The sequence below is a fragment of the Micropterus salmoides genome, unplaced genomic scaffold (genome assembly GCF_014851395.1).
Source record: "Micropterus salmoides isolate LMB-PRFRI ecotype aquatic unplaced genomic scaffold, ASM1485139v1 Ms_hic_scaffold_17, whole genome shotgun sequence".
Classification (NCBI taxonomy): Eukaryota; Metazoa; Chordata; class Actinopteri; order Centrarchiformes; family Centrarchidae; genus Micropterus; species Micropterus salmoides.
The window spans coordinates 31,624,636-31,639,725 of NW_024040817.1; the positions used below are offsets into that span (position 1 = coordinate 31,624,636).

A 15,090-nucleotide genomic window follows, 5' to 3' on the forward strand; every position below is an offset into this window, starting at 1 on the left:
AATATTAAATGCTTAAAGCAGAGCTGATAAAAGGAAAATTGGTATGAAATTCTGGCATGTTTAATAAAGACATTGATGATTAGGGTAAAACCAGCTTGGTTTTTAAAAACATCCTCTTTGCTGACATCAGTGTTTCCATGAATGCATGAAAACAGTGTGAAGTAGTAAAGCCTGACAAAGTTCCTTCAGAATCACAGGAGATATTAAACGACCGCGATGAGTAAACCAAATAAATGAGTTGTTGAAAAGGTCCTTTAAATAATAAATACAAACTGATAAACTGGCTAATAAGATCTTATTACATAAAGGTAAAATAAGATCTAATAAGATCTAATAGAAGTTCATCAGTGTTCAAGATCTAAGTATCAGTTACATCATTTAAAGTTCTCCACAATATCTATTTGTATTTATACTTTATGTAACTTCAGTGGAGATATCCACTTAAAACCTTTAGATCATGTCTATATCTTATCAGAAAAGCAATAATGGATGCTTTTGAAAACTCTTTTGTTTCAACAGATGGGTAGTTCCTTCATCCATTACTTCACTGAATGTAGGTGAATGACGGCATGAATAGTAACTCATGTGATGACAGAAACAGACACAGTTAGAACATGTAAGTGTACATTACCATGCTAAGTATGTCATGGAGATTATAAAGACCAGCAGCACAAACGCTCCTGCTGCCACTCCGTACACCCAGGTCTTCAGCTTCCCATCTGCACAGAGAGTCACACACACTAACTATAAATACACTGCAGGAATATAATATAACATTTCATTTCCTTGTCTAAGCTGAAGGGGGCAGTAGAGTTAAACACATGATACTGTGTGGAATTCAGCCGCATTTACTGATTCTGATACACTCAAGTGTGGCGAACTGGTGGTCATTGAATCATCAGTGTAACACAAAGGTACACACTACAGAGCCTTTCACACCAGTGTGCAGCACAGAATGAAGGGCAGATGTTATTATGTTGCAGCGCCTCCATCTGGACGCTGTGATGGTTCAGTTTTAAGAAAAGCTAAACATTACACACTGTTACATGTACGTGCTGTACATAAGGATTCCACCCATGAAGTTTTCATTCTAGAAGCAGCTAGTTATTTCAATTTGACTCCCAAAACGACATAAACGACATAATGTTTCACAGACAAATTCAAAAATGTGTGCCTGAACAAAGGGAGGTCAAAATCAAACGTAACAGTCAGCATCTGGTGTGGCCTCCAGCTGCAGAAAGTACTGCACAGTCCAGCCTTTCTCAGCCTATTGTGTACAGTCTGAGCACTGATAGAGGGATTGTGCGCTCCTGGTATAACTTGGGCAGTTGTTGCCATCCTGTCCCTGTCCCGTAGTGGTGATGTTCTGATGTACCAATGCTGTGCAGGTGTTGTTACACGTGATCTGCCACTACAAGGGCGATCAGCCGTCTGTCCTGTCTCCTTGTAGCACTGTCTTAGGCGTCTCACAGTATGGACATTGCAATTTATTGCCCTGCTGGTGTTTTTCAGAGTCAGTAGAGAGGTCTCTCTAGTGTTCTAAGTTTTTATAACTGTGACCTTAATTGGCTGTGTCGTAACGACTGTTCCACAGGTGAATTGTTTTTGGTTGATTGAACAAGCATGAAAAACGTTGTTTACAACCTTTACAATAAAGTTCTGTAACATTATTCGGATGTTCACAGAATTATCTTTTTTTGCTGAGTTTATATGACCAGCTACAGGTGTACTGGACCTTAAATACGTCACATGACATAAGTCGTTAAGCACGTGGTAAACGGTGTGACATGGTCGCAGTTTGGTAGGTTTAGGCAACAAAACTACTTAGTTAGGTTTAGGAAAAAATTGTGGTTTGGGTTTAAATGTTACGTGCCACGTGACTTAAGTCCTGTGTTTTTTTATCCAGCCATCCACCTCCTAACAGAGATGGGGACTCAAGTTAGAGACTTGGACTCGAGTCGACTTAAGTCGCACACACAGTGACTTCAGACTCGACTTGAGACTCGTCCTAGAAAGACTTCAGACTTGACCCGGACTCGAGGTGCGGGACTCGTGAACGATGTTTATTTTTTAGGAAACATCTGATGAGCTTGATGTTATTCCCCTCCCTGCATTACCTGTAACCTGCCTTTAAAACCTTGGCTTGGCTTTAAAACTTCATACAACAAGGCCCAAACAAAGAAGCAATGAACGCAAAATAGGTTAGTAACCTGGGGTGAGTAAAGATGTTTAGCTCAGCATTGGCCACCTAAAGTTAGCTTGCTTCTTGCTTCAGCTACAACCTACGAGAGGTTAACTCCGGCTGTCGTTCATTATGAATAGATGAATGAGCGTTTGTTTGAACTTGTGGTGGTCGATAAATGTAATCATTTACGTCCCGCTGGCTGCCATCACGTTAATTATTAATTTTGGTTGCAAACAGGTTACAGGTTTATTGTTGATCATGTAACGTTACAGTTTTATTTAGTTAACCTGGGTTTGAGAGTCTGGGGAGTGTGTTGACTTACAGTAGTTAATAAGCTGTCATTAATTGCATTGTACATTAGGCTACATGGTTGTGCTCTGTAAGTGAAAAACAGGTTACAGTTACAGAATCCCTTATAGCTCTGCAGTTTTATAAGCAGCCTGGATTGAACGCAGCAGGTGATACAACATTCATGATAACCACGAGTGACTTGAGACTTGACTTGGACTCTAGCTCAGAGACTTGACTTGGACTCTAGCTCAGAGACTTGAGTTGGACTCTAGCTCAGAGAGTTGAGTTGGACTCTAGCTCAGAGACTTGACTTGGACTCTAGCTCAGAGACTTGAATTGGACTCTAGCTCAGAGACTTGAATTGGACTCTAGCTCAGAGAGTTGAGTTGGACTCTAGCTCAGAGACTTGACTTGGACTCTAGCTCAGAGACTTGAATTGGACTCTAGCTCAGAGAGTTGAGTTGGACTCTAGCTCAGAGACTTGAATTGGACTCTAGCTCAGAGACTTGACTTGGACTCTAGCTCAGAGACTTGAGTTGGACTCTAGCTCAGAGACTTGACTTGGACTCTAGCTCAGAGACTTGTGAGCATCTCTGCCTCCTAATGTGAACTTTCTAGCTCTGTACACTATGTCAACTGACTTCCTCCTTTGCTATCGTCACACGGCCACTGGAGGCTGCGGTCGAACAATAAACGGAAATATGGTTCATAATCAGCTGCTTGCACAGTCGACCTTTGACGTTCTTTTATCCATTCCTTCCCTCCTTTGTTTGACCTCCCTCTGTTTCTCTGGCTATTAACACCCCTCCTTCCACTCCCCTCCATTTATAGGTCTGTAACCAATGATTTTGGGCTCTCAGCAATCACAGATTTCCTCCATGAAATTGAATATATTTTAATTTGGTACAGATTTTGTCTCTGTATGTTCTGCTACTGTTTCGATGTGACACCATCAGAATCCAGCATTTACTCATGTTCTTATTCAGACTTTGCTTCAGTAGGTTATGTCATCATGTCATTCAACATCCTAAAAACAGCGCTTCCAGTGGTCAGATGTATCAGGCTGTGTTACCCGGGCCAAAGGGCTGCAGGAACCAGGTCCGTCCCACCCTCCCTGGTGTGCTGGCTGCAGGCTGAGTGGGGTTGAGGGCTCGGATGGTCTTGACATCAGCCCTGTTGTCACCTGCAGTGGGGATCTCCAGCACCGGGATGACTGTACACTGGTCCAGCAGGCCGTCAGACGTCATCACTTCAGTGTAGCCCTCCTCACAGCCGCACACTCCTGCCTGACACAGGAAGGAGGAAGGTTAAACACGATGATGTGGACAAATCAGTCTTTCACTTCTTACACCCTCTGCAGTCACCAGAAACATGTGACTTTTGTCTGTGTATGAGCAGTCTAAGCAGTCTTTCTGAAAAGGAAAAAATAAGTTTTACCCCCCCCCCCAGCCGGTTTTCTGACGCACTCTAATTGAATAGTGCTTATTTCCCATCTGAGAGTTTTGTTCAAGGTCTTCCAACTACAAAGGCATCTTGTTTTTGGCTACGATAAAAACCAGACATGTTAGAATACTGACGTAGCATCTGGGGCAGCTCACAACAACTACACCATTTGTCTTGATTGTAGAGGTCTTTACGGGTTCTTTTGAAACCAGTAATTAAGACCAGGGAAGTCAAGTCAAGTCTGACTCTGATTAGGAATTGCCATGGTTCTTAGGTATCTATCACATCACATGGTGCATCAAATTGTGTAGAGAAAAAGACGGAGAAGCAGACAGAGAGTGTGAGTTCTGTGAAGAGCAGGTAAAATAACATATTGTTATTGTTGCGCTGCTTCTTCTACAACTGTGGCTGCTTGTTAATTAGTGGAGCATCATGGCAGTGTTGATGTTCTCTCTGTGTTTGGGTCTGTTTTAGAGTTCTGCTACTCAGACTGAATCCAGCGTTCAGGCCATTTTGTTTGTTTGCAAAGCTTCAAGTTCGGGTCAGCTTCAGGTTTGGTTGCTGTCATTGATTAAGAAATGTATCTCACTCTCTTTCTTTCTTTACTGCGGCGAGATAAGGTTTTGTTTTTGTGAGTTAGCCGTTCTGTTGGTGCAAAGCAAGCACATCACTTCGTCTCTGAGAAAGGACAAAAAAATGAAATACACACAGCATGTTCAACAAATCATGGAGCGCCTTTGATAAAGATACGATTTAGCTGTTCTCATTATAAAATCAGCTCAGTAACAGTGCTGCAGTCTGACGCTCCTGTCTATTTTGTCAGACAGGGTGTGTGTTTGATTGTCTCGGGTGGGGTGTGTGTGTGTGTGTGTGTGTGTGTGCATGCAGGGAAGCCACCCCTCCTCCACATCTCTCTCTCTCTCTGATCCCTGACTCATCACCCTGCAGGGGGTCCTCAGCTCCCCGACACTCTCTGGAGAATAATCGGCCTCAGAACTCCCTGCATTACAAACAGCTGCTGCGCACGTCCAACAGCAGACAGAGAAGGAAATGAGGAAATGATCATCTGCATCTCCTGAGTGGCAAACAAAGGAAAAGAAGTGCATGGTGTGTGTGTGTGTGTGTGTGTGTGTGTTGTCATGTTATATATATCTGGATTCAGTCTCTTGGGGAAGCTGCTATAATGTTCATTTATCCACAGTATATATTTGCCCACACTCCTCTCATCCTCCATACAGCTCTAGCTTCCTTCTAGCAACCACATCTCTGAATCACACAACCACGAGCTAAAACACATTTCATCTTCTGTTCTGCGGTGTGTAGTGCATCATGGAGTACGTTTGCACGGTAAAAACCTCAACCTCATATTAGGGCTGGATGTTGTTTGAAACTTTACGATATAAGTGCCAATACAATACCTCAGCTTCAGTCTAAAAACAATACTTTCTTCAATACCTGAGTTTGAGTAATACAAACTTTTTTTACACATATGTTTTTATTTATCAAAATATGCCAACTCAATGCTAAATGTCTTACTACAAGAACCCAGACAGGAAATAAAATGGCTCTGATTTGATATGATGAGCAATAATATAACTCAATATATCAATGTGAGCGTGTTTCTTCACAAATGATTTGTCATACAGGGGAATGATTGTTAGCTGAAGATGTTTCGTGTTTACATATATCATTCACTGCAGCATTAGAAAGGCTGTCTAATCAAAGAATAAGAAACGTGTGACGACCCCTGCTTAGTCTGAGGCCCCATCCACACTACTAGAATTAAAACGAATACGATCTCCGTCCACACCAGCGTTTTAGCTGCGTTTTGGAGTTGATCTCCGTCTTAAAACGACTGAAAACGCACAGCTCTGGCCTGTTCAGGTACATTGGGCATGCGCGTGCCGGTGTAAACATGAAGCAGATGGTCTCTTCCTGGTTACAGAAGATTTGGCGAAAGAAAAAATAAATACAGACAAAGAAGGTTTTTTTTAGCTTGCACCAATAAGGAGCTGGGACTGTTACTGAATGTAACACGGGAGTGTGGTGGCGGAAAACAGAATGGGAGTCGATGCAAAGTAAATACGGCGACATGCACAGTACAAGTGTAGGCAGATAAGTGTTATTTGCACGGTACATAACATTTTAATAAAAATACCATGTCAAAAACCCAGTCAGTAGCATCATGTTTCTGCTTTGAATGACTTCTAGGACCCAATCAGAGAGCCGAGCGTGAGCATCGTTTCTAAAGTCCTCCGTTTTGGCCCGTCTTCACTAAATTTCACCGCTATAGGTCTTCGTTTACGCCGCTGTAGTCTGGACGGGAGGTGCAAACGTAGCAAAAGGTCTCCGTTTTAATTCGAAAACGCAGTAGTGTGGATGGGGCTTGAGTGTCCAGTCAGATCTGGAGCACCTGGGCCCTGTGCTTGCAGGATATAAAAGCTCCAGCTTCCAGTGTGGCTCGCTCTCTTCCCTGCCAGCGCCTGCACCTCCTTTGGCCATTTTGTGTGCGTTCCCAGTTTTTAACATGGCCTTTGTGTAAAGCGTTCTTGGTAAGTTTTTGATACTTTGATCTTTAAGATACTTACATTACAGGCACACTAGTACCAAAAAAGTATTGAGGTTTGAGTTCAAAAACATAACCAGATGCCACACCCTCAGGTTTGACTAAAATATATTAGCTTATAAAGGTTCCTGGTCAGTGTTTACTGCAGAGGTCTGTAATATGATGTGCATTTTCTCTTTTTGTGTAATGATAGATTTATTGTATCATGGGAAAGGTGCTGGATTTGGTTTAGGCCTAAATGATTTTCTAAAGAATTTTTGATCAATTTGGAAAAAAAAACACTGACAATTTTGTCAAAAAGAATCTCTATAGATTAGAGATCAGCCCAATCACTCAACATTCTGCAGCTTCAGCTGAAACATGGCAGCAGCTTTACTTTACTGCAAACACAAGTAAAACAGGAATGTTCGTTTTTCTGTATTGTTCATGTCACTCTACTGGACAGCAGATTCCTGACTACAGACTAAAGATCAAAGTGCGTTGTCCGTTCCCAGTTTCTCAATTGTCTGAGCAAAACACTATTGATTATCCTCTTCTTCTCCCTGAATGGCACTTTAAATTCTCCCTTGGCATTCACAGCAAGTTTAGAAATGGCCTGACATCAAAGGATAAGAAAAGCTTCAAACTGCTGGTAGAGGCAAATATCCGCTCATAAGAATAAAATGTTCATTTTAATCAAATTCAGCTTGAGGCTGCATATTTTCTTAATAAGACATACTGTAGAAACAATGCTTAAAGGGAAGTATTTAATTGAACTGCTTTTGGTCTCAGAAAATGAATTTAACTTGACAAAAAACTGATAAATTAACTGTTGAAAATTAAATGTACTACATGTTAAGAGAAGCGAATCTAGAAAGATATAAAATCGCTGCTTGGTGATCTCAAGTTCCCAGTCATGTCCCTTATTCCATTTGCAAATGAATGGCGCACCTGGGAGTGTTGGGCTTAAAATGAGGTGTGGTCAGGCGCATTGTTGTCACACTGCTCATCACACTCATAGGGCAGCAGAAAGCGATTGTGGTGTCGGTCTGGTCTAAAGTCAATGGCGCAGTATTGTCCTGCTATTTTATTTAATATTTCAATCAGAAGATATGCCTGCATTATGGGGTCTAGCATGCAATCACCACACGGGAACCATACATAATCTTATTAGTTGGGTGTGGGTTGCAGGTGGGTGGGACAGGGTGAAGTGTCTCCTCATTAAAAGAGACGCTGTGCACATTTCCACATTTGCCAGCTTTAAAGCAGGCGTTCTTTACCCTGCAGTGCTATAATCCAGGTGTGTTCTGATTCTGAGGATAATGGGAAAACAGCAGGTGGCAGCAGCATTTGCGTCAGATTATTGTCTCGTCTTTCCTCTAATTTCTTTCTCTTTTCTACTACTAGGTGCACTGCTTTCATCCCAACAAGGGGTCTGATACTCAATTGGGTCTACGTTCTCGCAGCCATATTGGAGGTCTACAGCAGTGGTCTGCAATAGGCGGCCCGTGGGCCAAAGCTAGCCCACCAGCAATAATATCTGGCCCGTGGCCAGATTACTTTGATAACAGCAAAAAAAACAATAATTAAAGTGGCTGGTGATGAAACAGATCTCAGTCATGACAACAAAAGTTACACAGAATCACTTCCACCTTATCCAATTCCAAGTTATTGTGCCTAAAAAATAAAAGCGCTTGTACATTTTTGCAGCAGTACTTTATGTCGTGTTTAATTGAGAGCTTTTACTTTGAAAGAGTCTCTGGCTTGCTTGACACACCTCTGAAAAAGCTATCAGAAAATGTGAGATTGGATTCCCCTGAACAAGAAAAGCAGGAATTTCCTCTGCCTGGAGATACTGGGGACATGAAAATGTTGGAATATAAATGGTCAATTGACGACGTTCTGGCGCGCCATCTAATGACTTGAAAAAAATTTGGTCCGCTGCCAGACTTATTCACCGCCTGGTCTACAGAGACAGCTTTTGGGCTTTGGACTGCTGATTAGTTTCTTATACGGGTGAAAGAAGTTGGACAGACATTTATGCGTTGTGTTTTCACTGGAAATTGTACCTTGACCTGAGCTGCAGAACGTTGCTAGCTGCGGCTATTAGTTGTATGCTAGTATTAACATTGGTTGCTTTGTTAAGTCAAACACAATCCCAAGGGAGTTATACTGAGGCTGCTGTCACTTTATATATGTCAATGATATATGCATAAATACATTATTACATCAACATGTCTCCATTGGTTGGTTTTACATCTCTTCTTCAGGTCTCATCAAACGATTCAATGGAAATAATCGGATAGAAAGAGCCACTGAATGACCTGACTACTTCTAACAAGCATGAGTATGTGCAACAGCTGCATGAGGCCATCAAGTGATGACGACAATTTGAGGCACAAGGTTAGAACAGGGCTTGGTGGGTTAAAATGTTACACTGAGAGCGGATCAGTAAAGCTAGTAAAAGACTAAACCTCTACTCAACATTGGATTATTCTTTGCTCTAGGGGTCCCAAGTATATACTGTATATTAGATATAAAATAAAGCTTCACAGAAAATACCATCCAGGACAGCAAAGCAGCAGCACTGTGGATGATGAAGACTGGATCAGACCACAGATGCAATACTGCAAAATTTCATCACTCCATCCAAAACTCACCTCTGTGCACAGCGAGCGGGGCTTGGTGCAGGGCGGGTCACAGGATCGGTCAGCCATCGGCTTTGCTGTCGCTGGGCATCCGCCTGTGGAGCAAAAGCCAAAAAGGTCAAACGCAAGTGTCAGAGGTTGACAGCTGGTGTTTCTGTAAGACATTAGAAACAGTCAGGCATTTGCTTGTAGTCAATCAATAAAAAATATTACATCCCAGTTTCCTAACTGCTTTTCTTACACTTCTCCAGTTTGCTGTCAGTGCCTAATCTGTTCCTGTTTCTCGGAAAACAACACTCACTTAGATTCAGCTCATTACAGTAATACTTACCATGGTAGTGATGCTGGAATAAGTGGATAATTAGCTCCATTTGAAATGCACAAAAAATTCCATTCAAATCCCAGACTGAGTCAGGCACTTTTTAAAATTCCTCCCTGCCAAACACACTGCATGAAGTCTGCGAGTATACAGTCATCCAGAACTGATTTAATACCCATGAAAGATGATTTATTTTCCCCATTCATGTGATGAGTTACAGCATTAAAACTGAGACCTTTAAGAAATCTACACAATAGCCTATTCTGGAGTACCATTACACAAATGTGTTGACAGTCGTCACCAAGTTAAAAGGCTTTAGATCTGCTATGCGCCTCTTCAGACAATCAGGGAAAAAGCAAGAAATATATACAAATATATTATATTGTAATTAACCCTCCTGTTATCTCCAAATTGACTAACATCTTTTATCCTTGAGTGCAGTTTCACCCCCGCAACTTAAACTTTCAGAACATGATGATTATTCAAAATTTCACCTATGTTTATGTGTCAGGTACTTCATGTTTCTTTGTTGACTACCTAAATAGACCTTTAAATAAAATATAACCCCACATCCCCCATACATCCAGAATACTTATTACGCTGCTATGGAAAAATATGCAAATCACCATAAATTCTCATTGACCCCTTCACACCGATTGCCGCGAATTCGCATCACACCTCTTCCTTTCAGACTGCAGCTGAGATAGCGCACATATTCCCCCAATGCCTGTTTGCGCATATTCAATACGTACCTAGGAACTTTTTGCAAGCCCTGGTTTGTCATTTATGTCTGTTGTCGCTAATTTGCATCATACCTACATCATACCTGAATTTATATCTATTCTATGTTCTATAGACAAATTAACAATCTTCACTTAATTTATCATCAGCTTGAAAGCAAATGAAAACAAAAATAATACATTTTCACGTATATTTGTAAATAAAATCTTTCCTGTTGTTGCTTTCAAAGAACAGGTTTTTGGTATTTATAACAGAACACCGCTTTCAAAAATAGACATGTTAATAGATTATCAATTAACAAAATACAAAGTGAGTGAACGGAAGAAAAATCAAAATCAAATCAATATTTGGTGTGACCACCCTTAGCTTTCAAAACCTAAAAAGTGCACAGTATGTGTATGTTATGACTCTGGACCAACATGGATGGACCTGCAACTTGACTGGCTGGCAGAGGTATACAACAGTGGGGTGGCAATTCTTTAAATCTCATTCCACTTACAATTTTATCACTAGCAGGGTTCTCATTCAGTCACTAGGTAATCAGGTTCATGTAGGGTTTTGCTGAATTGGAGACGATGTAGGGCATGGAGTGTGCATTCCCACTGTGGATAGAATTAACTGGATATACGTAGACAGACAGTACTACTGACACTGATCCAAACAATCCAGACATTATACATGTCTGTGAAACCATGGTAATCTATCAGAGAATGTCTATTAGGAGGCAGGCTCATGGAGAGGGCTGAGCATGAATATTCATGAGTGGAAAGCCACTGATGCGAGGGAACATTAACAAGAAGGAAAAGGATGCAGTGCGCCATCAGAGTGGCTTCACATAGACACGCCATCTGGAGTTGTGGGTGCGCTGACATTCATCGGTCACTGTAACTCAGAGCTGAGTGTTGTATGCTCACCTAACCCAGAAATATGACATGGCTGCAGGCCTATATGAAGCAGGAGCTGTAAATAAAAGCAGATGGCCTGACAAGAGAAACTCATTTTTTCAAATAAGCCTTCATTCTATGGTATACCAGCTAAGAAACGATGCATTGTGGGGAACAATGCTATAAGTGCTGAGTTTAACGCTGACATGTGATGGACAATGGGATTAAACTCTGGCTGGGGCACGGATGTGTGCTGCGGATTAAAGCCTCATCTGCTTACAGTTTCCTGGAACTCACTGTCAAGACATGCTTGGGGGAGACAGTTTTAAGTTACCACATTATCACCCTATCACCAAGCACAGTGCAAGATCTCCTGTGTCAGAACCGTGCAGTAGCAGTTTAAATAACTTAGCTTACATTCATGTTATTAGTCAAGACCACAGTCTGGTCTACACATGCTGTTCAAATATTCACAACTTCAAGGGTCTGATATGACATGGATAGATTTGATTTTGATCAAAATGTCTTGTGTTGAACTAACCGGATTAGTTGAGAATTATTAAGTACGAATAAAAACATGACATATTTCATTCTTAAAAATTCTGTTTGAAATTGTACAAAACTTATTGACGGGTGAGACAAAGGGAAAGTAATTGTTTTCGTTTTGCTAAACAGAGGGTATTCTAGATATTCTGGAGAGCAGGAAAGGTTCCTTTATTCATTTAAGGTCATTAAGTAATACACCAGCTTCAGATCTAACAGCTGTACTCATTTGGCTCATTCAGTGTAGCAGTGTAAATAACTGTTCATGCAGTGTAGCATAAATTAAATCATTATTCAATTTATGTTTTACTCTCCCTCCGTCTGGTCCCCCAGCTGACTGAGGGCAATCTTTCAGTCAGATCAATTTGATTTTGCCACGACCTCTCTGAGCCAAACATCTCTTTGCTGTCAGTGTTTCAAACTGAGCCCATCAGAAGTCCTATTCCACATCTCGTCTACCCAGAGCCATAGCTCTTTACCCCTTCAGCACCAGTGTCTAGACTCATTCAGGGAACATTCCTGTACAGCTCATGGAATCACTTCCCTCTTAAATATGGGATATGATCACCAAACGCTCTTTACTTTCTTCAATCTTTCTATGGTGCATATGCATGCATATATTTGTGCATACAATTAAGCCCCCTTTGGACTGAAAGGTAGTTGGACTGTTCAGTAAAGGTGAATGATTTTACTTATGTGATTTGGTAGCAATGTAAAAAAAAGATTATCATCAAAGAATTTTGAAAAAGAAAAAAGAGTGACAACAGTGATGCAGCAATCTACAGGGGCGTACACTGAGCTGCAGATACTTGGTGTGTGGCACACAGTGCATGCTTATGATTGTTGGGATAAAACACTGCTCTTAGTCCTGGGAACACCTAGAAGTAGGGTGGCTAACTTTATAGGCTAATAATGTTCAGTCATTGTGTTGTTTCATCTGTTTAACTAGTCTTAATTCCAGTTCACACAATAGCTATCGACAGTTTCACCAAGGTAGGCATGCGATGCTTACCTGTGACATTTAGTCCATCTGAGCGCTGACACCAGACTTTGCGAGATGAACCCCTCCATGGTCCAGTCCTCCACTTGTAGTCAAAACACTGGCCCTCTGCAGGAAGAGCATGGTCACAATGTGGCTTATATTGTATAAATAACACCTGTGCTCCTTTGAGTTCCAGTGGGACTCTGCCAGACTGACCTGTACATGGCCGAGCCTCCAGCTCCTGTTCTGGACACTGCAGCAGGTTCTCCGGATCCTGGGCCACCACGGCTCGGGATCTGACCTGGACTGAGCCAAAACCCAGGTCGTCCCCGCTCACACAGCTCAGCTGGCACGGACTCCAGACAGTCCAGTCTGTCAGGTAGCACTCTCCTGCAGAACAGAACGTAACAGTGTTTTTACTAAACCTAAAGCAAATACATTTAGTGGGACCATACAAATAAGAACGAATGCATGAATCACCTGTTTTGAATTGACAAGAGCTGCCAATGACGTATATCGTGAAATTAAATCTAAAGAAGCATTCAAATTATGGAGTTGTGATCACCAAACGCTCTTTACTTTCTTAAACCTTTCTATGGTGCATATGCAAAAAAACACATCCAAATTAAAACACCTATCAAATTCTTCCCCACAAAAACCCTAAATACAATTTTTACAATTATCTGTACTCTAATCTCAACATTGCAAGCAACCTTTAATAAAACACGACACATGTCTACGTTTGAGCGTAAAATTTCATTCTTGACATTGTAAAAACTAGTTTGACAAAAAAAGAAAATCTACTCATATCTTCAGAACTTTCAACTGAATCTGTCTTTTTGTCAGCGTGATGACAACGGAGCTAATTCCATGACAACTGAGGAAAGTGCATCCACTGATGAAAACCATAAGATGTGGGTGAAAGCATAGGAACAACCTAGTAAGTGGATATTACAAGCAAAGAGGCAGAGGGAGGAATTATGCCCTTTGAACTGCTAGACTTCTAACGTAAAAAATCTGTGCAGGAAGTGTTTCAATGACAGTAGCGAGTAAATGGACAGATGATTCTGCGTGCAGGGCGTAGGGCTGGTTGGAGTATGCAGGGCCCTTGAGTTTACATGAAGGTCTGATTCTGTCTGCAGTATTAAATGCATCCAATTATGCAAATGCTCAACATTTGAATTGGAAAGCCTCCATCAAAGGTCAAGTATTATGAGGACTAGTAGATTGGTTGGCAACATCATTACAAGCTGTATTTTTATCCTGAGCCATGGGATATTTGAATCTGTGGCAAAACAGCAAAACTGAATAATACTGGCTCTTTGAATCTGACCTTTCTAAGCCGTCATAAAAGGATATGACATGTTTCATTCAGGTACAGGCACAGGTTCTGTGGCTGGACAGAGGTCAACATCACACAATCAAATCAAATTCTTTCCCTACCAAATTTTTTCCCACCAAAATCCTGATCACGATTTTTACGATAATCTGCACAGAAGCACGAATGTCATATTCTCAGCAAAGAGAAGATTATCTGTTACATGGGTCACACTGCTCCCTTTGTAACGTTAAAACTGCTGTGAGCACATTTCTATACATTCAATTCATTATGAAGGATCAGGTGATAACGAATAGAAATGTATAATCACATTTTCTGTTTCACTTCTATTGAAATAGGTTTCCATCGAAGTGAATGGTTTTGTTTTCAGAAGTCAGAGTGGACACAGGCAGGAGCCAGATCTGAGAGTCCTCTTTGACCTTGTGGCCCCTGCTAAGCCAATTAACTTGATTATGGGCTGATTGCGCACACACACAATTGAAGCTGGAGATGCTGTGACTAAAACCAATAAATGGTGACCCTAACCCTAACCCTGTATCAAGGGTGACCAAACTACAGCCTGCAGTGGATTTTTTTAAATAAACTAGAATTTGACATGAGCCTCTGTCTGATAAATTGCACTGTATGTGCCTTGCACCTCCTAGCTTTAACACTAGATGTCCTGTCATTGCACTTCTTAGATCACTAGAGGTGCTTTGCACAAATACTTGACCTACAATAATTATGGGTTACTAGTCAATGGAAACATTTTTTGTTCCTCAGTTGATTAAACATGGCGCAACTGAAAAGACAGAATAGTGAATGCAGAAAATTTCAAATTTTCAGAAAAAAAATAAATAATAATTTGCTATTCATGGCTCCCTATCGAAAACATTTGGGCCCATACACATGTACACCTTTTTATATACAGTCTATGATGTACACACATGCTTGAACACATACTGTACACACACTAGCAGCGGCTGTAAGCACTGTGCTGTAACAGCACAATAAAACCTGACTGCCGCAAACAGCCATCATCAGCTCTGTAGCAGCTTGTTGCATTGTCCTCCTCTCACCCGTTAACATTGATGTTGCATTGTGTGGCACACTCTGGGACTCTTGAAGCTGCAACAATAAGTGCTTCAACTGTCAAGTCTTTGTTGTTATTGTGAAAACCTGGACTGCTCA

General features: G+C 41.3%; 1 protein-coding gene across 2 annotated transcripts in view; it reads right to left on the reverse strand.

The window, feature by feature from the left end:
- The window catches only part of thsd7aa (thrombospondin, type I, domain containing 7Aa), a 158,220-nt gene that overhangs the window by 5,221 nt on the left and 137,909 nt on the right, over positions 1-15,090 (reverse strand). For both annotated transcript variants that reach the window (XM_038725596.1, XM_038725595.1), the window contains exons 23-27: positions 12,798-12,971; positions 12,612-12,707; positions 9,125-9,207; positions 3,549-3,762; positions 632-719 (exon numbers count right to left, since the gene is read on the reverse strand). In XM_038725596.1, coding sequence (XP_038581524.1) covers positions 632-719; positions 3,549-3,762; positions 9,125-9,207; positions 12,612-12,707; positions 12,798-12,971 — 655 coding nt within the window. The remainder of the gene's footprint in view (positions 1-631; positions 720-3,548; positions 3,763-9,124; positions 9,208-12,611; positions 12,708-12,797; positions 12,972-15,090) is intronic.